The 25,782-nt window shown below is 39.6% G+C and overlaps 1 protein-coding gene across 2 annotated transcripts in view; it reads left to right on the forward strand.

The window, feature by feature from the left end:
• Positions 1-1,411: 1,411 nt before the first annotated feature.
• The window catches only part of LOC139767244 (cytoplasmic tRNA 2-thiolation protein 2-A-like), a 32,193-nt gene continuing 7,822 nt past the window's right edge, over positions 1,412-25,782 (forward strand). The window contains exons 1-7 of one of the 2 annotated variants that reach the window (XM_071696405.1): positions 1,412-1,606; positions 4,543-4,646; positions 9,343-9,417; positions 13,408-13,607; positions 18,777-18,925; positions 21,996-22,244; positions 25,149-25,277. In XM_071696405.1, the coding sequence (XP_071552506.1) occupies positions 4,579-4,646; positions 9,343-9,417; positions 13,408-13,607; positions 18,777-18,925; positions 21,996-22,244; positions 25,149-25,277 (870 nt within the window). In that variant the 5' untranslated portion in view covers positions 1,412-1,606; positions 4,543-4,578. Of the gene's footprint in view, positions 1,607-4,539; positions 4,647-9,342; positions 9,418-13,407; positions 13,608-18,776; positions 18,926-21,995; positions 22,245-25,148; positions 25,278-25,782 lie in introns of both variants that reach the window. The other variant, XM_071696397.1, reaches the window with a different exon arrangement.

A 25,782-nucleotide genomic window follows, 5' to 3' on the forward strand; every position in this document is an offset into this window, starting at 1 on the left:
AATTCTATTTTTGAAACATACTTTTAAAGCAAATTCTCTTGATAGTTATTATGATTTCTTGGTATTTAATTTCTTGTGTTCCTTCTACGTACCTTCTCTGACTTATATATTCATATCGAAGATAATTACATTACTTCTGTAATATCATTATTTTGTAATATGTAATATTACTATTCGTGGACTGTAATATAAAATGCTACTGTATTCACTGATATAAGTAATATTGCTATGCACTCCCTGTATTCAGCATGTCCAACAATGTTTTAAGCCTCTTCTATTGTTTTGTTAGTATCACTCCATCATTTTCAGCGAAAAGTTAGCTTGAAATAATAATCTTCACCATTTTCCCCTTATTTCTGCATTTTATGTATAATTTTATGTATAAGTGAAACAGTGTGGAAGTGCCTGTTCATCCCTGTTTTTCCTGCATGTTATGTTTAGCTTTAATTTTTTACACTTATTGTTACTAATACATCTTCTGTACCCTTAATAAATGTAATTATGTAATATGGATATTGGATGCACTTTGTAGTCCTTAACAAATTAATGCAACCTTCATATTTCTACTGACATTGAAGTTTTGTATTGTATATGTGTACTATTGGCCTTAGTTCTTTTGCTCTAGCTAGTCTTTTTAAACTTTAGTATCATATTTGTAATGGAAATTCTTAACTCATTTGGAATGTTCGCTGTATGGATTATGTTGAAGCTAATATATATATATATATATGTGTGGCGATGTGGCGATGGGAATGAGTGGGGGCAGGCAGTGTGAATTGTGTGCATGGGTATATGTGTATGTGTCTGTGTGTGTATATGTGTGTGTACATTGAGATGTATAGGTGTGTATGTTTTTGTGTATGTTTTGGGTGTGTGGACGTGTGTGTATATACGTGTGTATGGGGGTGGGTTGGGCCATTTCTTTCGTCTGTTTCCTTGCGCTGCCTCACAAATGCGGGAGACACCGACAAAGCAAGATAAAGACAGCGACAGAGCAAAATGAATAAATAGATAAATATATATAGGGGAGAAAGAATACTTCCCACGTATTCCCTGCGTGTCGTGGAGGGCAACTAAAAGGGAAGGGAGCGGGGGGCTGGAAATCCTCCCCTCTCATTTTTTTTTTAAATTTTCCAAAAGAAGGAACAGAGAAGGGGGCCATATGACGATATTCCCTCAAAGGCCCAGTCCTCTGTTCTTAACGCTACCTCGCTAATGCGGGAAATGGCGAATAGTATGAAAAAAAAAAAAAAAAAGAAATATATATATATATATATATATATATATATATATATATATATATATATATATATATATATATATATATATATATATATACAAATTTAGGAGGTGCCGGTACAAAGCAATACGTTCTCCATGTCAACAACAACATGTAAACATTTATATTCACGATCTTTGCTGTTCATATTACATGCTGTGTGATGCAAGAATTCCTCTCATATTACAAGAAACTACCATACCACAGTGGACGAATTGATCTGAAGTATGGGCGATGCAGTTGGACAGATAACTTGACTGGTGTGCTATAGAGAAGATTACATCACTGAAGGAGTATTAAGCATACACCGAAAGGGTTAACTTCAAGGTAACCACAGTTCACCATGTGCTCTGTTTAAGCTAAGTCCAGTTCCTTTCTTTCTGTCTACTTACCACTTTTTGTGGTAAGTAGATAATTCTTTACTTTCTTTGAGCCATCTTATTCCATCGTATTACTTTTTAGTAAAATTGTACATGAGTACCACAAACATATCGATTTGAATGAAACTCAGGTGTTTCTTAAGGGACTTTTCATGATTACTGGGGGAAGTGATTTACCTCCATTTTACCCCGATCACTCCCAGTGGTATCAATTTGGGTTAAGTTACTGTTTAAGGACACCAGAGAAATAACCTTGGGAAGTGGAATAAAATTTCTCCCGTTGACTCCACTGTGTTAGAAGTGGGTGGGAGTATATTTGGTAATTTTTCCAAAAGTAAACTTTATAGATCTTGTTGAAATATATGCTGATAAAGGTAAAAGTAGAAATGGGATACTACTTTTATAGGTTTGATATCTTAGTTTTTCTCGCCTGGAATCGCTATTGCTACTTTAAGGAATGATGTAAATGGGAATTATGCTTTATTACCTTTTGAAATTATCTTTAGATATGAATGTGAGGTTACTGATACTATAATTTTGTAAAATGTGTAAATCAAAGAATTTAAACTTTTAACATTTGAAAACTGCATTTCTGAAGAAGTAAGCATTATCATTAGTACATTAATCCTGTTATCTCCGAGATTTTATTTCATTTGGTTGGCAATGTACACAGTGAAGTCATACGTCTAGAGAGACTTAAGAATCTGACCCTATATGGGAGGAATTTCATTAGCATCAATCTGAATCCTAAAATCATGTAAACATATGAACTTACCCATCATATTTCCAAAACTTGGATTAAGTTGGATTCACACGAGGCCTGGTGGCATTCACTAATATGTTTGGATATTAAAGCATTTTAAGCATTTCTACATTCTACAGTCAGGTTTGTTTTACTTATTACAGCATCATTTGCTTTTTATATCAGCATACAAACCAAATAAAGCTCTATAAAATCAGAAAAAGCAACAGGTGAATGTTTATAGTTGTAGCATATAACATGCAAAAGACGGGAATAACTGGAAAAATTGGGAGGGGGATATTTCACTTTTTAACAAACAAGATCACAACATGTAGGTGTAAATCATGGCATCTCCAGTGCTTCCATGGTAAATAGCTTAGTCCCCTAATGAACTGTTCCTATACCTCTTTTGTTTCTCTTTCTTATGTCTGACATTGATGAGCCACAGTTTCATTACATCTTTTGCATATAATACAAGAGTAATAATGAAAATTGCATCACTAGAGGGTGCTGAAAAGCTACAAAAAGACATAAGTGGGCAAACAAGAACAACCTACTTTTCAGTGGAGATACGTTTCGACTCCTTTAGTATGGAAAAATGAAGAAATGAGAAACAACTCAGAATACCAGACAGACATAGGCTTTTTAGCTAATAATGATGTCTAACAGCTTAAACTTTTGCAGACTCAACAAAACAACAGTTGCCTCAAGCAGAAGGATGGCAGACCTTCAAACCAAGGGAATAAACACCTGTGATGATACTCAAGATTCTAAATTTTCATGAATTGAATATTGCTGCATTCTAACATGTGCCCTACATGATAGGCAAAATTGCAGGCAAAATTGCTGAATTATAAAGTGTTCAGGGATTATTCTTTGCTCATATTACTAGGAACAGCTGAAATCTTTGAGGCTATACTCAAGAAGCACAGACAGAAGTTTATCATCGTCTATACGGGAAAATCGTAAAAGGTATTGCTCACAACTTACTTTCGGCAATAAAATTCCACTGGTGTAACAGGCATGGAAGGCTTTATAAGGTACTACCATTGAGATCCAAAGGTGCAAATTTCACTAAAAGAGGTAACACCTTAAATATCTTGGGCCCAAGACTCTTCAACACCATGCCAGCTACCACCAGGAACTGCATGGGATGCTTTTTAGAGAAGTGTAAGAGTGCACTGGACAAGTACCTACAAAGTGTAACAGACCAGCCAGGCTGTAGGGGCTATGTAAGCCTGAGGGCTGTGGCTTCTAAGAGCTCAGTCAGCCACTGACCTAGTCCAACAGCCTGAGCCTATCCTGGGCTGTGGTGGTGAAGACCCCTTGCAGACTTCACCATGTATTTACTTGGTAAGCGAATAAGGTTAGAAGTTGAAGAGAGCATTTATGGAGAGAAGAAAGAGTTTGCAATAAGACAGAGCCCAGAGGAGCAATCATGTTGGTAGGATATGAGAGGAAGTTATTCCATTAAAGACTGTTGCAACTTAATAGCTGGAGAGGAGACTATGCATTATGAAACAGAGAAAAACAGAAAAACCAAACAAAGGAATTTTAGAAAGCAAAGACTTTTGTCTCACCCTGTCAGATGTTTTGGGAATGTTGAGGGCCACAACAAAGGTTTCACCAGAATCCTTTTAATGACTTGGGAGATAGCAGAAGTTAAAGAAATGGGGTAGTTATTGGAAGGATTAGAGCATTTCTCTTTTTTAGGGATGGGCTTCATTAAGGCATGCTTCTGAAAGTCTCTTTTTTTGTACGGAATTATGAAATTATATTTGGCTTAAAAGAGTATTGAAAGACATTACTTAATCTGTTTTAATGGAAATAGGCTTTATATGAATTTATAGATGGAACTGTAAATAGGGATTATGGTTTAAACTGGTATAGGTATTTTCTACAGCTAATATTCAGCAGAAATTCAGATTTTTTTATAGCTCCCATTTATGTTATGTAGGCCCTCACAAGGTGCACTATATTGTGGAAAGTTGGGATTTTTTTTTCAGGTAAAATTACAACTGTATTGATATCTTTTAGGCATGGACCATGCATTATGGCTTTGGGAAAGCTCTTATACATAGCTGATAAAGTGACAGTGGTGTGAAATATCTTGTAACTCATTTTCATTTTTCCTTTAGCAGATAGTTTTTAGTATTTTGAATACTAAAACAGCAGCCATGTGTAGTGTTGATCCTGATGAATTGACTGAAATGACACGTGCCACAGAAGGTCTAGATATTAGTAGGTAAGTTGGAATCTGCCAGTGTTTATTTCAAATGTGGTGTTCCTGTTACATTAAGATGCAGTTAAAAGATAGTTACTGATGATTATCATATTTTTTTTTTTTTTTTTTTACTTTGTTGCTGTCTCCCGCGTTTGCGAGGTAGCGCAAGGAAACAGACGAAAGAAATGGCCCAACCCCCCCATACACATGTATATACATACGTCCACACACGCAAATATACATACCTACACAGCTTTCCATGGTTTACCCCAGACGCTTCACATGCCTTGATTCAATCCACTGACAGCACGTCAACCCCGGTATACCACATCGCTCCAATTCACTCTATTCCTTGCCCTCCTTTCACCCTCCTGCATGTTCAGGCCCCGAGCACACAAAATCTTTTTCACTCCATCTTTCCACCTCCAATTTGGTCTCCCTCTTCTCCTTGCTCCCTCCACCTCCGACACATATATCCTCTTGGTCAATCTTTCCTCACTCATCCTCTCCATGTGCCCAAACCACTTCAAAACACCCTCTTCTGCTCTCTCAACCACGCTCTTTTTATTTCCACACATCTCTCTTACCCTTACGTTACTCACTCGATCAAACCACCTCACACCACACATTGTCCTCAAACATCTCATTTCCAGCACATCCATCCTCCTGCGCACAAATCTATCCATAGCCCACGCCTCGCAACCATACAACATTGTTGGAACCACTATTCCTTCAAACATACCCATTTTTGCATTCCGAGATAATGTTCTCGACTTCCACACATTCTTCAAGGCCCCCAGAATTTTCACCCCCTCCCCCACCCTATGATCCACTTCCGCTTCCATGGTTCCATCCGCTGCCAGATCCACTCCCAGATATCTAAAACACTTCACTTCCTCCAGTTTTTCTCCATTCAAACTCACCTCCCAATTGACTTGACCCTCAACCCTACTGTACCTAATAACCTTTCTCTTATTCACATTTACTCTTAACTTTCTTCTTCCACACACTTTACCAAACTCAGTCACCAGCTTCTGCAGTTTCTCACATGAATCAGCCACCAGCGCTGTATCATCAGCGAACAACAACTGACTCACTTCCCAAGCTCTCTCATCCACAACAGACTTCATACTTGCCCCTCTTTCCAAAACTCTTGCATTTACCTCCCTAACAACCCCATCCATAAACAAATTAAACAACCATGGAGACATCACACACCCCTGCCGCAAACCTACATTCACTGAGAACCAATCACTTTCCTCTCTTCCTACACGTACACATGCCTTACATCCTCGATAAAAACTTTTCACTGCTTCTAACAACTTTCCTCCCACACCATATATTCTTAATACCTTCCACAGAGCATCTCTATCAACTCTATCATATGCCTTCTCCAGATCCATAAATGCTACATACAAATCCATTTGCTTTTCTAAGTATTTCTCACATACATTCTTCAAAGCAAACACCTGATCCACACATCCTCTACCACTTCTGAAACCACACTGCTCTTCCCCAATCTGATGCTCTGTACATGCCTTCACCCTCTCAATCAATACCCTCCCATATAATTTACCAGGAATACTCAACAAACTTATACCTCTGTAATTTGAGCAGTCACTCTTATCCCCTTTGCCTTTGTACAATGGCACTATGCACGCATTCCGCCAATCCTCAGGCACCTCACCATGAGTCATACATACATTAAATAACCTTACCAACCAGTCAACAATACAGTCACCCCCTTTTTTAATAAATTCCACTGCAATACCATCCAAACCTGCTGTCTTGCCAGCTTTCATCTTCCGCAAAGCTTTCACTACCTCTTCTCTGTTTACCAAATCATTTTCCCTAACCCTCTCACTTTGCACAACACCTTGACCAAAACACCCTATATCTGCCACTCTATCATCAAACACATTCAACAAACCTTCAAAATACTCACTCCATCTCCTTCTCACATCACCACTACTTGTTATGACCTCCCCATTTGCGCCCTTCACTGAAGTTCCCATTTGCTCCCTTGTCTTACGCACTTTATTTACCTCCTTCCAGAACATCTTTTTATTCTCCCTAAAATTTAATGATACTCTCTCACCCCAACTCTCATTTGCCCTTTTTTTCACCTCTTGCACCTTTCTCTTGACCTCCTGTCTCTTTCTTTTATACATCTCCCACTCAATTGCATTTTTTCCCTGCAAAAATCGTCCAAATGCCTCTCTCTTCTCTTTCACTAATACTCTTACTTCTTCATCCCACCACTCACTACCCTTTCTAATCAACCCATCTCCCACTCTTCTCATGCCACAAGCATCTTTTGCGCAATCCATCACTGATTCCCTTAATACATCCCATTCCTCCCCCACTCCCCTTGCTTCCATTGTTCTCACCTTTTTCCATTCTGTACTCAGTCTCTCCTGGTACTTCCTCACACAGGTCTCCTTCTCAAGCTCACTTACTCTCACCACCCTCTTCACCCCAACATTCACTCTTCTTTTCTGAAAACCCATACAAATCTTCACCTTAGCCTCCACAAGATAATGATCAGACATCCCTCCAGTTGCACCTCTCAGCACATTAACATCCAAAAGTCTCTCTTTCGCACGCCTGTCAATTAACACGTAATCCAATAACGCTCTCTGGCCATCTCTCCTACTTACATAAGTATACTTATGTATATCTCGCTTTTTAAACCAGGTATTCCCAATCATCAGTCCTTTTTCAGCACATAAATCTACAAGCTCTTCACCATTTCCATTTACAACACTGAACACCCCATGTATACCAATTATTCCCTCAACTGCCACATTACTCACCTTTGCATTCAAATCACCCATCACTATAACCCGGTCTCGTGCATCAAAACCACTAACACACTCATTCAGCTGCTCCCAAAACACTTGCCTCTCTTGATCTTTCTTCTCATGCCCAGGTGCATATGCACCAATAATCACCCACCTCTCTCCATCAACTTTCAGTTTTACCCATATTAATCGAGAATTTACTTTCTTACACTCTATCACATACTCCCACAACTCCTGTTTCAGGAGTATTGCTACTCCTTCCCTTGCTCTTGTCCTCTCACTAACCCCTGACTTTACTCCCCAGACATTCCCAAACCACTCTTCCCCTTTACCCTTGAGCTTCGTTTCACTCAGAGCCAAAACATCCAGGTTCCTTTCCTCAAACATACTACCTATCTCTCCTTTTTTCACATCTTGGTTACATCCACACACATTTAGGCATCCCACTCTGAGCCTTCGAGGAGGATGAGCACTCCCCGCGTGACTCCTTCTTCTGTTTCCCATTTTAGAAAGTTAATACAAGGAGGGGAGGATTTCTGGCCCCCCGCTCCCGTCCCCTCTAGTCGCTTTCTATGACACGCGAGGAATACGTGGGAAGTATTCTTTCACCCCTATCCCCAGGGATAATATACATATATATATATACATATACACACACACACACATACACATACACATACATACGCACATATACACACACACACATACATATATATACATATGAAAAATGTAAGAAACAATTTAGAAAACTGAAACTTCTAGCTTGAAATGAATGAAAAAAATGAATGTCACATAATGGTTCAACCTCTGGCTATGGAAAAAAGGAAATGTATAATTTATTTACACAAACGTCAATAGCAGTTCTCATCAATTTAACCACTGTATCAATAAGCTTCAATGTCTAAGCTACATTGAAAGAAAACATTGTTTGTGGTCATTTAAATATTAGGTAAGATGTGTACTTTGTACATTCATATACAAATTAAAGATCACGCGTTACTGCATTTTAATTGCATGTTCCTGAAATGGGAACGTTTGATATAAAAGGTTGTCTTGCCTGTATCTTTTAATTTTCTTATTTTGCTTTTATACTTGCATTGAACAAGTCCAATACATTCAGTTAGCTTTTTAACATGCTTCCATTTCTTAGCTCCAGTTTCCACTGTTCAAATGTTCCTCCTCCAACCTGAACGTCAGTATTGACTCATCTGTTAACTTCATTCTACATGGTCTTTCTCGTTTGAGGAGTTACCCATCTTGGGTATTTCCTTTAGTTGCTTTATACCTTCTTAGCTTTCATCGAGAATCAGCATTTTCGTTGCCACATATCTATCGTGAATGATTTGCACACTCATTGATTAAGGTTTCACTAATCCTTTTACAACATATCATATATGATTAGTATTTACCTAAAGTGACCTGTATACAACAGAAATAAGCAAGATGTTATGTGATATCTGGAATATGGTTTGGAGTACATGATTCTCTATTATTCTAAAGTCACTTTAGTTGCAGAATTTTAATCTTCAATCTTGCACATAGTATTTTGAGGACTTTAAGCAATTTATATTTCAGATGGAATAACTGTTCATTGTTTTAATGATGATACATTTACTCATTTTACTATTCACTTACACTTTATATTTGCTTTTCCATACTGTTAGAATGTGAAATAGAATGTTTATAGATATATTTATATAATTTTTTATGTTACCATATGTAGGTATATCTGGATTGCTCATGATTATGATATGGGACTGCAGAAAAACTCATCCAGTTGTAACCATAGATTTGGTTATACTCCCTTTTTTAATTGATATCTGTGAATATAGCATTATACATTTCTATGTAAAAGTTCAAAATAAAGGTAAATGGTATCACTTCACATTAATAGCTTGAGCTGTTCCTTCCAGAGGGGATGTTGTCTGCCGGAAATGTGGTACATCAAAGGCAGAAGTTGTATTGAGAGTCAAGGATGCATACTGCAGGTAGGCATTTTTGAGTTGCTTATATGGTCATGTTGAAGACAGATGAACCTGTTTTGTAAATATTGATTTTTTTCTTTTGTACTTTTTGAGGAGGTGATGGGAAGAAATGTGTGCATTGTGTGAATGGCAGCCTAGAACAACCTCAAACTTATACAGTTGAATTTTTGCAGTTTTGTCTTTACATTCAGCCTTTCATCAGAAAGAATTGTATTAATACTTAAGCTTGCATTGAGCTGAATTGTGGATGGTAGACTTAGAAGTGCTAGTTCAGTTTTGCATATTGATATATGCAGAAGATATGCATTTTGAATCAAAAGCCAGTAGGAAAAGGGGTTAGAGTGAATGTGACCAAAAGATGGAAACTGTAAACCGAGAAAATTATTTCTCCCAGAAAGACTTAAAAAAGATTAATAAGTTCCCTACATCATTACCACTATCCTGACAATAGTGATCACTTTTTCACTTCTGGACTCTCCCACTTTACATTTGCTATTTCTTCTCCGTTAGATTTCCTTCAACCACAATCTTATATGTCACTTCCCATTGGGTACACCCAGCCCCTATAACCCCTTGAAATACCAACCTTGGCACTTTAGGAGAGCTCAGCAGTCATACCTGTGCAGCTCTTTTACTAACTTCCCTTTGGACAGATACTGCTTTGCTGGGTGGATGCCCCCAGATCTGCTGATTGTAATAGTAGAGGTTATCTTAATTGGGATTAAGTACTCTGTCCTTTCTTGTACCAGATCATGCTCTCCCAAATCATGATTTGATCACTCTTTCTCTGATACCTGTCACATCAGGGACAGAGCATTTTGAGTGTTGAAAAATTTCGCTTCTGAATCCTTTTCTATAGTGCTATCATTTCTGCTTGGAATTACATGAGAGCTGTTCTTCATAAGATTAAGGATACATTCATGAAAAGAGATTTTGCTGATTTGATTTCTACAAAAAACATTTTGGTTCTTAACCAAAAGCATCTATTACCATTGTAATTTAGTCTATCCTCCTCTCGCAACCTATACCAGGGGTGGCGATGCTGTTTTCTGTGGGGCGGGATGGCACCAGAATGAAAGCACACAAATATGAATATGTACTTGTGTATATATGTATATGGCTGTGTATGTGTATTTGTATGTATGTTTTTGTGTATATGTTGATATGTATATGTATATGTATGTGTATGAGCATATATATATGTGTGTGTGTGTGTATATGATTTGATGGGTCTTTCTTCTTCTGTTTTCTGGTGCTGCCTCGCTGATGTAGGAAATGGCAATCATGTGTGATGATAATTGAAAAAACATATTTTCATACATATTTGCCATTTCCCACACTAGCGAGGTAGTGCTAAGAAACATATATATATATATATATATATATATATATATATATATATATATATATATATATATATATATTTTGAAGGTTTGTTGAATGTGTTTGATGATAGAGTGGCAGATATAGGGTGTCTTGGTCAAGGTGGTGTTCAAAGTGAGAGGGTTGGGGAAAATGATTTGGTAAATAGAGAAGAGGTAGTAAAAGCTTTGCGGAAGATGAAAGCTGGCAAGGCAGCAGGTTTGGATGGTATTGCAGTGGAATTTATTAAAAAAGGGAGTAACTGTATTGTTGAGTGGTTGGTAAGGTTATTTAATGTATGTATGACTCATGGTGAGGTGCCTGAGGATTGGCGGAATGCGTGCATAGTGCCATTGTACAAAGGCAAAGGGGTTAAGAGTGAGTGTCAAATTACTGAGGTATAAGTTTGTTGAGTATTCCTGGTAAATTATATGGGAGGGTATTGATTGAGAGGGTGAAGGCATGTACAGAGCATCAGATTGGGGAAGAGTAGTGTGGTTTCAGAAGTGGTAGAGGATGTGTGGATCAGGTGTTTGCTTTGAAAAATGTATGTGAGAAATACTTAGAAAAGCAAATGGATTTGTATGTAGCATTTATGGATCTGGAGAAGGCATATGATAGAGTTGATAGAGATGCTCTGTGGAAGGTATTAAGAATATATGGTGTGGGTGGCAAGTTGTTAGAAGCAGTGAAAAGTTTTTATCGAGGATGTAAGGCATGTGTACGTGTAGGAAGAGAGGAAAGTGATTGGTTCTCAGTGAATGTAGGTTTGCGGCAGGGGTGTGTGATGTCTCCATGGTTGTTTAATTTGTTTATGGATGGGGTTGTTAGGGAGGTGAATGCAAGAGTTTTGGAAAGAGGGGCAAGAATGAAGTCTGTTGGGGATGAGAGAGCTTGGGAAGTGAGTCAGTTGTTGTTCGCTGATGATATAGCGCTGGTTGCTGATTCATGTGAGAAACTGCAGAAGCTGGTGACTGAGTTTGGTAAAGTGTGTGAAAGAAGAAAGTTAAGAGTAGATGTGAATAAGAGCAAGGTTATTAGGTACAGTAGGGTTGAGGGTCAAGTCAATTGGGAGGTAAGTTTGAATGGAGAAAAACTGGAGGAAGTAAAGTGTTTTATATATCTGGGAGTGGATCTGGCAGCGGATGGAACCATGGAAGTGGAAGTGAATCATAGGGTGGGGGAGGGGGCGAAAATCCTGGGAGCCTTGAAGAATGTGTGGAAGTCGAGAACATTATCTCAGAAAGCAAAAATGGGTATGTTTCAAGGAATAGTGGTTCCAACAATGTTGTATGGTTGCGAGGCGTGGGCTATGGATAGAGTTGTGCACAGGAGGGTGGATGTGCTGGAAATGAGATGTTTGAGGACAATGTGTGGTGTGAGGTGGTTTGATCGAGTAAGTAATGTAAGGGTAAGAGAGATGTGTGGAAATAAAATGAGCGTGGTTGAGAGAGCAGAAGAGGGTGTTTTGAAATGGTTTGGGCACATGGAGAGAATGAGTGAGGAAAGATTGACCAAGAGGATATATGTGTCGGAGGTGGAGGGAACGAGAAGTGGGAGACCAAATTGGAGGTGGAAAGATGGAGTGAAAAAGATTTTGTGTGATCGGGGCCTGAACATGCAGGAGGGTGAAAGGAGGGCAAGGAATAGAGTGAATTGGATCGATGTGGTATACCGGGGTTGACGTGCTGTCAGTGGATTGAATCAGGGCATGTGAAGCGTCTGGGGTAAACCATGGAAAGCTGTGTGGGGCCTGGATGTGGAAAGGGAGCTGTGGTTTTGGGCATTATTGCATGACAGCTAGAGACTGAGTGTGAACGAATGAGGCCTTTGTTGTCTTTTCCTAGCGCTACCCCGCACACATGAGGGGGGAGGGGGATGGTATTCCATGTGTGGTGAGGTGGCGATGGGAATGAATAAAGGCAGACAGTGTGAATTGTGTGCATGGGTATATATGTATGTGTGTGTGTGTATATATATGTGTACATTGAGATGTATAGGTATGTATATTTGCGTGTGTGGACGTGTGTGTATATACATGTGTATGGGGGTGGGTTGGGCCATTTCTTTCGTCTGTTTCCTTGCACTACCTCGCAAACGCGGGAGACAGCGACTAAAAAAAGAAAAAAAAAAATATATATATATATATATATATATATATATATATATATATATATATATATATATATATATTTTTTTTTTTCTTTCTTTCAAACTATTCGCCATTTCCCGCATTAGCGAGGTAGCTTTAAGAACAGAGGACTGGGCCTTTGAGGGAATACCCTCACCTGGCCCAATTCTCTGTTCCCTCTTTTGGAAAATTAAAAAAAAACGAGAGGGGAGGATTTCCAGCCCCCGCTCCCTCCCCTTTTAGTCACCTTCTACGACACGCAGGGAATACGTGAGAAGTATTCTTAATCCCCTATCCCCAGGGATAATATGTATATATATATTTTTTTTTTTAAACTATTCGCCGTTTCCCGTGTTAGCGAGGTAGTGTTAAGAACAGAGGACTGGGCCTTTGAGGGAATATCCTCACCTGGCCCCCTTCTCTGTTCCTTCTTTTGGGAAAAAAAAAAAAATATTATATATTTCTTAATTGTGTTTTTATGAATATTCGTGTAATTTCAGGTTGTGCTTCTTGTTGTATTTTGTGCACAAGTTTCGATCTACCATTGGCAAGTCAAAGCAAATTCATGCTGGTGACCGTGTGCTAGTGGCTACATCAGGGGGAGCATCCTCCACTGCCCTACTTCATTTGTTACGTGAGGGCCTTAATGAAAATTCTCACAAAAGGCTGCGATTTGAACCGACCTTTCTCTATGTAGATGGTATGTTTGGATAGATAATAATGGTGTCTACTGTAAAATATTGTAATGTGCAGAATGCCATGTAATACACTGATTTAGGTATTATTGGTAACAGATCAGGTGGCCAAATGTACCCAGAGGAGTACCAGCCGCAGGAAAATATACCTGTATCAAAATCCTCTGAACTGTCATATTTTTGCTTGGATTTCTACTTTCTTTAGAGCCTTTGAATCTCTTTCAGACCCTCATTTCCATAAACATTTTGAATCTCATATTATTTTTCTCTTTAGTATGAGTTTTTGAAGCAAGATCCAGAATTGGTAGCATTTCTTTTGCTGTTAATGTCTGACCATTGTCTTTCAGAGATTTTATTCAATCTGTTTTTATAGCCCATGATATTTTCAAGGCTTTTGAAAGTCCTGGCATAGGTAGCTTTTTCCGAGCTCTGTTTTGGTTTTCTTCCTTTATTATTTCCAGTTTTCTCTCTGATTGGTCCATTTCCATAATTGTTTATGGTTCAACCTCTTTTCTCTTCCTATCAGTGCTGGTTTTCCACAGGGTTCTGGCCCATTTCTTTCCTTTAATTTATATTAGCAACCTTCTTTCTGTTGCAAATAACTCTGTTTATTTATACAATGATGACAAAGCTTAGCATTTTCCAACTTCACATTGAACCTGCTCCATTTTTCCTTGCCTTTTCTATGTCTCATCTCATTTTCTCCAATGAATTCATTTAAAATCAGGAAGACAGGATTTTCCAGTGTTACAGACATAAGATACTGAAGTTTAATACTTCTAAAACCTCTTCTTTCTCTTTTCTTGTTTTTAAATCTTTTTAATGTGTCTTATATCTCTTGATGGGTCTGTGGTTTGGCTACTGAACATACAGAGCATACTTGATATCATGGTAATGTTTGGTCCATCTTAGGAACTCTTCTTTACACAGGTAGCCATGTCTACCTTTGAAAGACTGGGATTTTATTCAGATGGCAGAAGTTCTTCTCTCATTAGAAGTTTATGTAGTTATAAAAGCATTAGGTTGTCCTAGTATGGAGTACTTCTCTCACCTTTAGACTGTTCTAGCTCCAAGTACTCATGTAACAGAGTTGAGTTTAAGTCTGACTTATTAACTCTCACTCTCTGACCTCAGAACTTGACGGACTTTTTGTATGAAGTGCTTTTTAATTTTCAAACTCTTTTCTTTAGATACTGTATTACTTTAGTTTGTGCTTTCAAGAGCTGGCTGCCTGTGTTCCTTTGCCATTAGCAAGCCCATACTGTACATGGATAGCTACTTTGTTTTATAATTACCTTTCGGTCTTTGTCAAGTCATGGGTAAGCTGCTTCAGTATCTGTTTTTGTTTGTGTTATGCCAAGTTCTAAGATTCTTTTTAAATTGTCTCCAAAACAGTTCTTTCCAAACAATATAACTGATCCCTTTTAAAAGACCAAGATTATAATTTTTTCAAGTTCTTAATATTTCTCTTTTCCTTTTTTCTTCTGTGTTTTGTCCCTCTTTCATTCAAGGATTGATCCCAGTGAGGACTTCTGTCTGTGTTTAAAGTCTTAGCTTTAAGTAAGAAAAGATTTTGTATTATCCCTGGGAATAGTGAAGAAAGAACAATACCCTTGTATCTCCCACATGTCACAAAAGGCTACAAAGAGGTCCAAGAGCAGAAGGGTCTGCAAATCTTCCCCTTCTATTTTAATACTCTCCAAAAGAAAGTACAGAGGAAGTAGGCAAATATAGATTTTCCTATTAAAGCACAGTTTTCTGTTTGAGACACTACCAAACTAAGGTGAAAAATGATGAACAGTTACGTTAGACTTTCTTCATATTTGTTTGCCTTTTCCCCCCTCAGTGCAACAGAGCCAAAATCAGATGAACAGTGGCCTCATTTGCTCAATCCATTCTCTGACTTTCATATGTAATGCACCAAAATCAAAACCCACCTTTCGTTGCTAAGCCCCACAAACCAATTCCATAATTTCTTCAGACCTTTTTACATGCCATGATTCAGCCCATTGATAGCATATACTTCTCATATACCTCATCACTCCAATTTGCTTTGTCCTATGTTTGCCTTCCGCCTTCCTTGAATTGAATGTTCAGGCTCTAGGAACTCAAAGCTTCCTCATTCCATCAATCTAACCCCTTCCCCATTTTCTTACTGTCTCCACCTCTGCCATGAAAGTCCTCTTTGTCAATCTTTCTTCACTCATCCTTTCCATATCAGGTGTTCATATGTCCAAATCACTTAAACCACACTTGTAGGCTCTTACAAGTAGACTGTGCTTCCTTCCACACCTCACTCTGATGGTGTCACATCTTATATGATCAACCTACCTCACTCAACATGTTGGTCTCATGTCTTTCTCTTCTTACTCAACCACTCCCCTCCATTCTGTAGCATTCAGGGTCCAAGAGTTATATCCATACTGTGCTGCTAGGAAAGAATTGTACATATTACATGATATATACTGATTATAGATGATATTCATACAATGATGATAAGTAATGGTTTGATATTATAGTCACCAACATAGCTTGGGAAAAAGCTTGCCCTTAAAGGTGGAAAGGTCATAGGAAGAAAGACAAGAGGTGGAACACCACATCCTTACTCTAAGAGGCAAGGAGAAATCATAATGGTTAATCCTAATGTGGCTGATCTCCATAGAAACTATGGGAAACAGCAGTCAGACTTATACAGACAGCTTATGAGGGCAGTGGCCAAAAAAAAGGAAACAGCATCACTGCGGATGGAAAGGGATGGTTGAAGGGAGTTGATAAGAAGGAAGGCATTTTGGCTAATAGAGAAAGAGAGCCACCTCATATATATCTATTTGTCTATCTGTATTTTTGCTGCCTATTCCCTCCAGGTACTCTCATCAAGGAGTGGCCACAGCAAAAGAGTCTCCACTTGTCCTTACATGCCATCCTCTCATACACCATTCCACTCATTAGTCTTCATTCTCTCCCATCAGTATTCCTCAACCCTATTTTCCCATGTCACAGGCAGTCTCCCACTCACACCAACCCCTTTAATTGTATTATCATACACTCTCCTCGTAAACCCCCAGTCTTGCATTCTTTCCACATGCCTAAACCTCCTCAAAGTATTACTTTTCACCCATTCTCCCACTCTACAATTCACTTCCTTTGGATTCCTTGCCATACCAGATCTCCCATACACCCTTTCATTTCTTTCTTCATTCCATCTAGGTGCACCACATGCTCTTCTCAATAGCTCATTTCCACAGCATTGAATCTTGACCTCTGCCCCTTATTCCACGTTCATGTTTCGGCTGCATAGGTCAGGGTTGGGAGGACTATGCTATCCCTTAATCCTCTCTTCACTTCCATACTTACGCCTTTACCCTTCATTATTCTATTAAGGGACTCAGTGACTCTTCAACCCTGTATTGCTCTCTCCTTTACCTTAATTTAGACCATGCATGGCTCTGGGGACTCTTCTTTCAGGAGAGAGATTTCAGTGTGCCTCTAAATTGCCATTGAAGGTATTGATTTTTGCCTTTAGCTTTAGTCTTTGTATCCTAAAGGTTTTCACTAAACAATGTGCCTTCATGTGTACATGCTCTCATGCTGATGGGACAGACTGCAGAGTAGAAATATGTAGATTTTAAAACTTGAAAAACTTTTCTTTCTAAGGTGTTGGCTTGCAGGCATTCTTGATTTTTTTACCCTACCCTGCTTTCCCTTTCTTTTTTCAGGAAATCTTTCTCTGTACACTACCATTTTTGGGTTGATATCCATGAACTGTGAATTCTGAGCTTTTAGCAGCTAGGAATATGTGGATCAGTGATGCCATCTCTGTGGTGGTTTCTTATTGGCTAAGGGTGGGCCCAAAGCAAATGAGCTACCATAACCTCAGTTGAATGGTTAGTGAAGGATGAGGGCAGCCAGTGCTTCCTTATTAGAAATACTAAGGGTTGGAAGAGATTCATGGATTTAGTGGTAATGTCTGTGTCGGAGCAAGCTGCTGATGTTGATTTTCTCCTTAGAAGGATTTCACTTTACCATGATTTTCTTAGAGATATGCTATTGAGTGTCTCTTATGCTTACAAGACACCACCCCAGAGAGGCAAGTGTTTCAGTTTACAAAACTGATATTTTTTTCACTTTTCTGCAGGTATTCCCTCCATGAAAGTGTGTACTTTCCCAGGTACATTCATATAAGAAGGAGGTAGGAGAGAGAGACCTCTTGATGTTATTATGCTTTAGGTATATTATCAGCAATGAATTAAGAGAAAGATGCATAGTGGCCGAAGGTAGTAGTTGGTAGGCAGTCAGTGACTAAGAAGGTATACTACTGGTATTACCCACCTGGGTATCATGAGGGTCAGTGGTGTCTGCATAGTGACATTGCACTTCACTGGTTGTCAAGTTGCACTCCTCTGACCCAGATCGCTATCTTTTCATTCGGCCACACCCACATGTGGACTACTGGCATTCTGTCCACAAACATACAATCTCCCTTTGTCACACATAACACTTGATAAAACTTAAATCACAAAGTACATTCTTCGTTACTCTCGATTATCCTGTGGTGAATGCTATGTGCCAGCCCTGCCTTTTGGCAGAATGGTATAAGCAATGGATAGAAGTTGATTGGAACAGTTAGGTAAGAGCATTATGTAGAAACATAGGGTAGAAGTAGTTGGTAGGAACATTAAGCAGGAGTATTAGGTAGAAGTAGTAGGTAGGAACATTAGGCAGGAGCTTTAGGTAGAAGTAGTCAGTGGGAACAGCGGGTAGGAGCCTAAGCAAACACTGTGCTAGACGTGCCCTCTGCCAGTGGCCTGTTAAGGGTGTCATAAAGGCTAAGAAGTAGCCCTGGAGTTCACTAGTTATGGAGACTCTATTGCCATGGCCACCCCCTTGAGCAAATCCCAGAAAGGAATAGGCATCAGAGATATAGTTAGATAGATAGAAGCATAGTAGCAAGAATTCCCAGTATGCATCACCCATGACATACGATATAGTGCATGATGTAATATAGTATGCATTCATTTGCATGAATTTTGTTGTTAGATACCCCTAACCCTATAACCTCAGTAATTTCCCTTTTTCCCCCTCTTTTATTCTTTGGACTTTCTGTCAAGTTTATACTTATCTTTTTAGAAAAAATCTATATGTAATAAGATAACTCAGATTGTGCGGCTTTACAGAAAGTTGTGTTAGCAGCTGTCCAAGAATGGGGCCAGAGTATGTGCAGAAAATTTGCAGTGAGGTTAATTCCTTGGATTTTCCAATTTATGTTACATCACTGCAGCAAGTCATGGTACCTAAACCACATCCACCTGTCTTGTTCACTAAGGTATGAGTTATAAGTATTTATACATTCCTTATCTCGTATTATTCAGAGTGTATAATGTTCTGATCTGAAATGTATTACATATCATTAACGTGTACGTGTAGGAAGAGAGGAAAGTGATTGGTTCTCAGTGAATGTAGGTTTGCGGCAGGGGTGTGTGATGTCTCCATGGTTGTTTAATTTGTTTATGGATGGGGTTGTTAGGGAGGTGAATGCAAGAGTTTTGGAAAGAGGGGCAAGTATGAAGTCTGTTGTGGATGAGAGAGCTTGGGAAGTGAGTAAGTTGTTGTTCGCTGATGATACAGCGCTGGTGGCTGATTCATGTGAGAAACTGCAGAAGCTGGTGACTGAGTTAGGTAAAGTATGTGAAAGAAGAAAGTTAAGAGTAGATGTGAATAAGAGCAAGGTTATTAGGTACAGTAGGGTTGAGGGTCAAGTCAATTGGGAGTAAGTTTGAATGGAGAAAAACTGGAGGAAGTAAAGTGTTTTATATATCTGGGAGTGGATCTGGCAGCGGATGGAACCATGGAAGCGGAAGTGAATCATAGGGTGGGGGAGGGGGCGAAAATCCTGAGAGCCTTGAAGAATGTGTGGAAGTCGAGAACATTATCTCGGGAAGCAAAAATGGGTATGTTTGAAGGAATAATGGTTCCAACAATGTTGTATGGTTGCGAGGCGTGGGCTGTGGATAGAGTTGTGCGCAGGAGGGTGGATGTGCTGGAAATGAGATGTTTGAGGACAGTGTGTGGTGTGAGGCGGTTTGATCGAGTAAGTAATGTAAGGGTAAGAGAGATGTGTGGAAATAAAAAAAGCGTGGTTGAGAGAGCAGAAGAGGGTGTTTTGAAATGGTTTGGGCACATGGAGAGAATGAGTGAGGAAAGATTGACCAAGAGGATATATGTGTCGGAGGTGGAGGGAACGAGGAGAAGTGGGAGACCAAATTGGAGGTGGAAAGATGGAGTGAAAAAGATTTTGAGTGATCGGGGCCTGAACATGCAGGAGGGTGAAAGGAGGGCAAGGAATAGAGTGAATTGGATCGATGTGGTATACCGGGGTTGACGTGCTGTCAGTGGATTGAATCAGGGCATGTGAAGCGTCTGGGGTAAACCATGGAAAGGTGTGGGGCCTGGATGTGGAAAGGGAGCTGTGGTTTTGGGCATTATTGCATGACAGCTAGAGACTGAGTGTGAACGAATGGGGCCTTTGTTGTCTTTTCCTAGCGCTACCTCGCACACATGAGGGGGGAGGGGGATGGTATTCCATGTGTGGCGAGGTGGCGATGGGAATGAATAAAGGCAGACAGTGTGAATTGTGTGCATGGGTATATATATATGTGTCTGTGTGTATATATATGTGTACATTGAGATGTATAGGTATGTATATTTGCGTGTGTGGACGTGTGTGTATATACATGTGTATGGGGGTGGGTTGGGCCATTTCTTTCGTCTGTTTCCTTGCGCTACCTCGCAAATGCGGGAGACAGCGACAAAGCAAAATAAAATAATAAATAAATAAATATCAGTATATGCTTATGCTTTTCAGAGTAATGGCCTGCTGGACTTTATCCTGTTTGGGCCTAATAATGTCATTGGAGTTTTCTTTTGAAGTTGCTTGTACAGTGTCTAAAGAATTATATATAACAATGGGTAAAATGTTTAGGGATGGTTGAGTGTTACTGTCATAACTAATGCATAATTGAGGTAATTGAGATAACATTGAATCATTTTGTGTTGAAAATACTGATGTGAAAAGTTTTTATCGAGGATGTAAGGCATGTGTACGTGTAGGAAGAGAGGAAAGTGATTGGTTCTCAGTGAATGTAGGTTTGCGGCAGGGGTGTGTGATGTCTCCATGGTTGTTTAATTTGTTTATGGATGGGGTTGTTAGGGAGGTAAATGCAAGAGTCCTGGAAAGAGGGGCAAGTATGAAGTCTGTTGGGGATGAGAGAGCTTGGGAAGTGAGTCAGTTGTTGTTCGCTGATGATACAGCGCTGGTGGCTGATTCATGTGAGAAACTGCAGAAGCTGGTGACTGAGTTTGGTAAAGTGTGTGGAAGAAGGAAGTTAAGAGTAAATGTGAATAAGAGCAAGGTTATTAGGTACAGTAGGGTTGAGGGTCAAGTCAATTGGGAGGTGAGTTTGAATGGAGAAAAACTGGAGGAAGTGAAGTGTTTTAGATATCTGGGAGTGGATCTGTCAGCGGATGGAACCATGGAAGCGGAAGTGGATCATAGGGTGGGGGAGGGGGCGAAAATTTTGGGAGCCTTGAAAAATGTGTGGAAGTCGAGAACATTATCTCGGAAAGCAAAAATGGGTATGTTTGAAGGAATAGTGGTTCCAACAATGTTGTATGGTTGCGAGGCGTGGGCTATGGATAGAGTTGTGCGCAGGAGGATGGATGTGCTGGAAATGAGATGTTTGAGGAAAATGTGTGGTGTGAGGTGGTTTGATCGAGTAAGTAACGTAAGGGTAAGAGAGATGTGTGGAAATAAAAAGAGCGTGGTTGAGAGAGCAGAAGAGGGTGTTTTGAAATGGTTTGGGCACATGGAGAGAATGAGTGAGGAAAGATTGACCAAGAGGATATATGTGTCGGAGGTGGAGGGAACGAGGAGAAGAGGGAGACCAAATTGGAGGTGGAAAGATGGAGTGAAAAAGATTTTGTGTAATCGGGGCCTGAACATGCAGGAGGGTGAAAGGAGGGCAAGGAATAGAGTGAATTGGAGCGATGTGGTATACAGGGGTTGACGTGCTGTCAGTGGATTGAATGAAGGCATGTGAAGCGTCTGGGGTAAACCATGGAAAGCTGTGTAGGTATGTATATTTGCGTGTGTGGACGTGTGTATGTACATGTGTATGGGGGGGGGGTTGGGCCATTTCTTTCGTCTGTTTCCTTGCGCTACCTCGCAAACGCGGGAGACAGCGACAAAGTATAAAAAAAAAAAAAAAAAAAAAAAAAAATATTTGTTTTTATTTGATTCCTGATTAAGAGTTTTAAAGTCAGATTATGGGTGTATAGGGCTATCTATCACAGCTTTTTTTCTTCTTATCTTCAATAGTGCTTCAACTTTTTTACAGGAGTGGAAAGACATAAATTTTCCAACCACTTCAGGTTTCGAGGAGAACCTTCGCAAACTTCTCTGTTCCTGCAGGAGCACAACAGCCCAGGAAGACTTGCTTGAACAACTGAGGCGTGAAATTATTGTGCACTCTGCTCAGACTTTAGGGTACCAAAAAGTGTTCCTGGCTGATAATTCGTCAAAATTATCTATCCGTATCCTCTCACAAGTTGCAATGGGAAGAGGCTCACAGCTTTCAAGTCAAGTGGTGAGTTGATTAATTTGTTAAGATCTTCAATCCATTTATTCTATAAAATGTTCTTGCATTGCAAAATATTTGAAACTGATTGATAGCCTCTCAGATAGTGGCCAACATTGCCTTAAACCATTGGAGCTGTAAACATAGTCATCATTGTTTATGTTCCTTTACAAATATTTCATCCAATTCAACCAGAAGTCCTTTTTTATTATTCATGATAAAAGAGATTGAGTGCACAATGGAAAAAGGTGAGAACAAATGATGTAAGGGGAGTGGAGGAGGAATGAGATGCATTTAGGGAAGCAGTGATGGCTTGTGCAAAAGATGCCTGTGACATGAGAAAGGTGGGAGGTGGGCAGATTAGAAAGGGTAGTGAGTCGTGGGATGAAGAAGTAAGATTGTTAGTGAAAGAGAAGAGAGAGGCATTTGGATGATTTTTGTAGGGAAATAGTGCAAATGACAGGGAGATGTATTAAAGAAAGAGGCAAGAGGTCAAGAGAAAGGTGCAAGAGGTGAAAAAGAGGGCAAATAAGAGTTGGGGTGAGGGAGTATCATTAAATTTTTGGGAGAATAAAAGATGCTTTGGAAGGAGGTAAATAAAGTGCGTAAGACAAGAGAAGTAATGGGAACAATGGTGAAGCGGGCAGATGGGGAGGTAATAACAAATAGTGGGGAAGTGAGAGAGAGATGGAGTGAGTATTTTGAAGGTTTGCTGAATGTGTTTCATGATAGAGTCGCAGATATAGGGTATTTTGGTCGAGGTGGTGTGCTAAGTGAGAGGGTCAGGGAGAATGATTTGGTAAACAGAGAAGAGGTAGTGAAAGCTTTGCGGAAGATGAAAGCCGGCAAGGCAGTGGGTTTGGATGGCCTTGCAGTGGAATTTATTAAAAAAGGGGGTGATTGTGATGTTGACTGGTTGGTGAGGATATTCAGTGTATGTATGGTTCATGATGAAGTGCCTGAGGATTAGCGGAGTGCATGTATAGTGCCGTTGTACAAAGGCAAAGGGGATAAAGGTGAGTGTTCAAATTACAGAGGAATAAGTTTGTTAAGCATTCCTGGGAAATTATATGGGAGGGTATTGATTGAGAGGGTGAAGGCATGTACAGAGCATTAGATTGGGGAAGAGCAGTGTGGTTTCAGAAGTAGTAGAGGATGTGTGGATCAAGTGTTTGCCTTGAAGAATGTATGTAAGAAATACTAAGAAAACAGATGGATTTGTATGTAGCATTTATGAATCTGGAGAAGGCATATGATAGAGTTGATAGAGATGCTTTGTGAAGGTATTAAGAGTATATGGTGTGGGAGGTAAGTTGCTAGAGGCAATGAAAAGTTTTTATCAAGGATGTAAAGCATGTGTACGAGTAGGAAGAGAGGAAAGTGATTGGTTCCCAGTGAACGTTGCTTTGCGGTAGGGGTTCGTGATGTCTCCATTGTTGTTTAATTTGTTTATGGATGGGGTTGTTAGGGAGGTGAATGCAAGAGTTTTGGAGAGAGGGGCAAGTATGCAGTCTATTGTGGATGAGAGGGCTTGAGAAGTGAGTCAGTCGTTGTTCGCTGATGATACAGCGCTAGTGGCTGATTCGGGTGAGAAACTGCAGAAGCTGGTGACTAAGTTTGGTAAAGTGTGCGAAAGAAGAAAGCTGAGAGTATATGTGAATAGAGCAAGGTTATTAGGTTTAGTAGGGTTGAGGGACAAGTAAATTGGGAGGTAAGTTTGAATGGAGAAAAACTGGAGTAAGTGAAGTGTTTTAGATATCTGGGAGTGGATTTGGCAGCAGATGGAACCATGGAAGCAGAAGTGAGTCACAGGATGGTTGAGGGGCCGAAGGGTCTGGGAGCATTGAAGAATGTGTGGAAGGTGAGAAAGTTATCTTGGAGAGCAAAAATGGGTGTTTGAAGGAATAGTGGTTCCAACAATGTTATATGGTTGTGAGGCATAGGCTATAGATAGGGTTGTGCGGAGGAGGGTGGATGTGTTGGAAATGAGATGTTTGAGGACAATATGTGGTGTGAGGTGGTTTGATCGAGTAAGTAATGGAAGGGTAAGAGAGATGTGTGGTACTAATAAGAGTGTGGTTGAGAGATCAGAAGAGGGTGTATTGAAATGGTTTGGTCACATGGAGAGAATGAGTGAGGAAAGATTGACAAAGAGGATGTATGTGTCAGAGGTGGAGGGAACAAGGAGACGTGGGAGACCAAATTGGAGGTGGAAAGATGGAGTGAAAAAGATTTTGAGTGATCGGGGCCTGAACATACAGGAGGGTGAAAGGCATGCAAGGAATAGAGTGAACTGGAACGAAGTGGTATCTGGGGTCGACGTGTTGTCAGTGGATTGAACCAGGGCATGTGAAGCATCTGGGGTAAACCATGGAATGTTTTGTGGGGCAGGATGTGGAAAGGGAGCTGTGGTTTCGATGCATTACACATGACAGCTAGAAACTGAGTGTGAACGAATGTGGCCTTTGTTGTCTTTTCCTAGCATTACCTTGTGTGCACGCAGGGGAGGGGGTGCCATTTCACATGTGGCGGGGTGGTGGCGGGAATGGATGAAGGCAGCATGTATGAATATGTACATGTGTATATATGTGTATGTCAATGTATACATTGAAATGTATAGATGTGTATATGTGCATGTGTGGGCGTTTATGTATACACATGTGTATGTGGGTGGGTTGGGCCATTCTTTTGTCTGTTTCCTTGTGCTACCTTACTAACATGGGAGACAGTGACAAAGTATAGAAAAAAAAATTTTTTTTGCTTGATCAGAACTTCTGGCTGTGGTTGAAACTTTTATGAAAAAGTAGTTAGGCGAAACCCTCCTCCAAGTAACGACATGGCATGTCATATGTACAGGTGGATTATATCTTAAGAGAAAGTTTTCTTTATTCATACTGTATCAATTTTTTGCAGAACTTCAAAGCTTTTCACCACGACATTGAAGTTTATCGACCAATGAGGGAAATCCTTGAAAATGAAATTCTTTACTATGTAGATCTCCATGGGTTAACTGTATTGCAGGCCCCAACTTTTGAGCCTAAGGTAAGGAGTATATACTTTTCAGTGTTATGGCAAACAGAATATGGACAAAGAATTTTTTTGATGACCTTTATGTGTTAGTTATAAAAGGATAAGAAAATTTGTCAGAGTACTTTAAAGCCTTAGTTATCCTAACTTTTTAATGATTAGTTTTAGTATATGCTCCAAATGGGCTTCAGAAGAGGTTTGATTTGTTGTCCAAAATGATTTATGTTCACAGGTAAAGATCAAATAAAGAAGCCATTCATCAACATTGGAAAATAGCATTATCTTGAGTTGCATCATCTTAGGATTAGTGCTGATGGTCTTAGGATTAGTGCTGATAGTGTGGATATCTTGATGCTTTAGTTATCATTTATATAACCTTGCCCTGAACTTATGTAATTTTACCTGTATGTCCAAGACCGTATGTCCATGTGTGTGTCTGTGTTTGAATATATTATTATTAGTTTGCTGTCATACTTGATTGCCATTTCCTACATCAGTGAGGTAGCACCAGGAAACAGAC

Source organism: Panulirus ornatus, chromosome 4 (genome assembly GCF_036320965.1).
Source record: "Panulirus ornatus isolate Po-2019 chromosome 4, ASM3632096v1, whole genome shotgun sequence".
Classification (NCBI taxonomy): domain Eukaryota; kingdom Metazoa; phylum Arthropoda; class Malacostraca; order Decapoda; family Palinuridae; genus Panulirus; species Panulirus ornatus.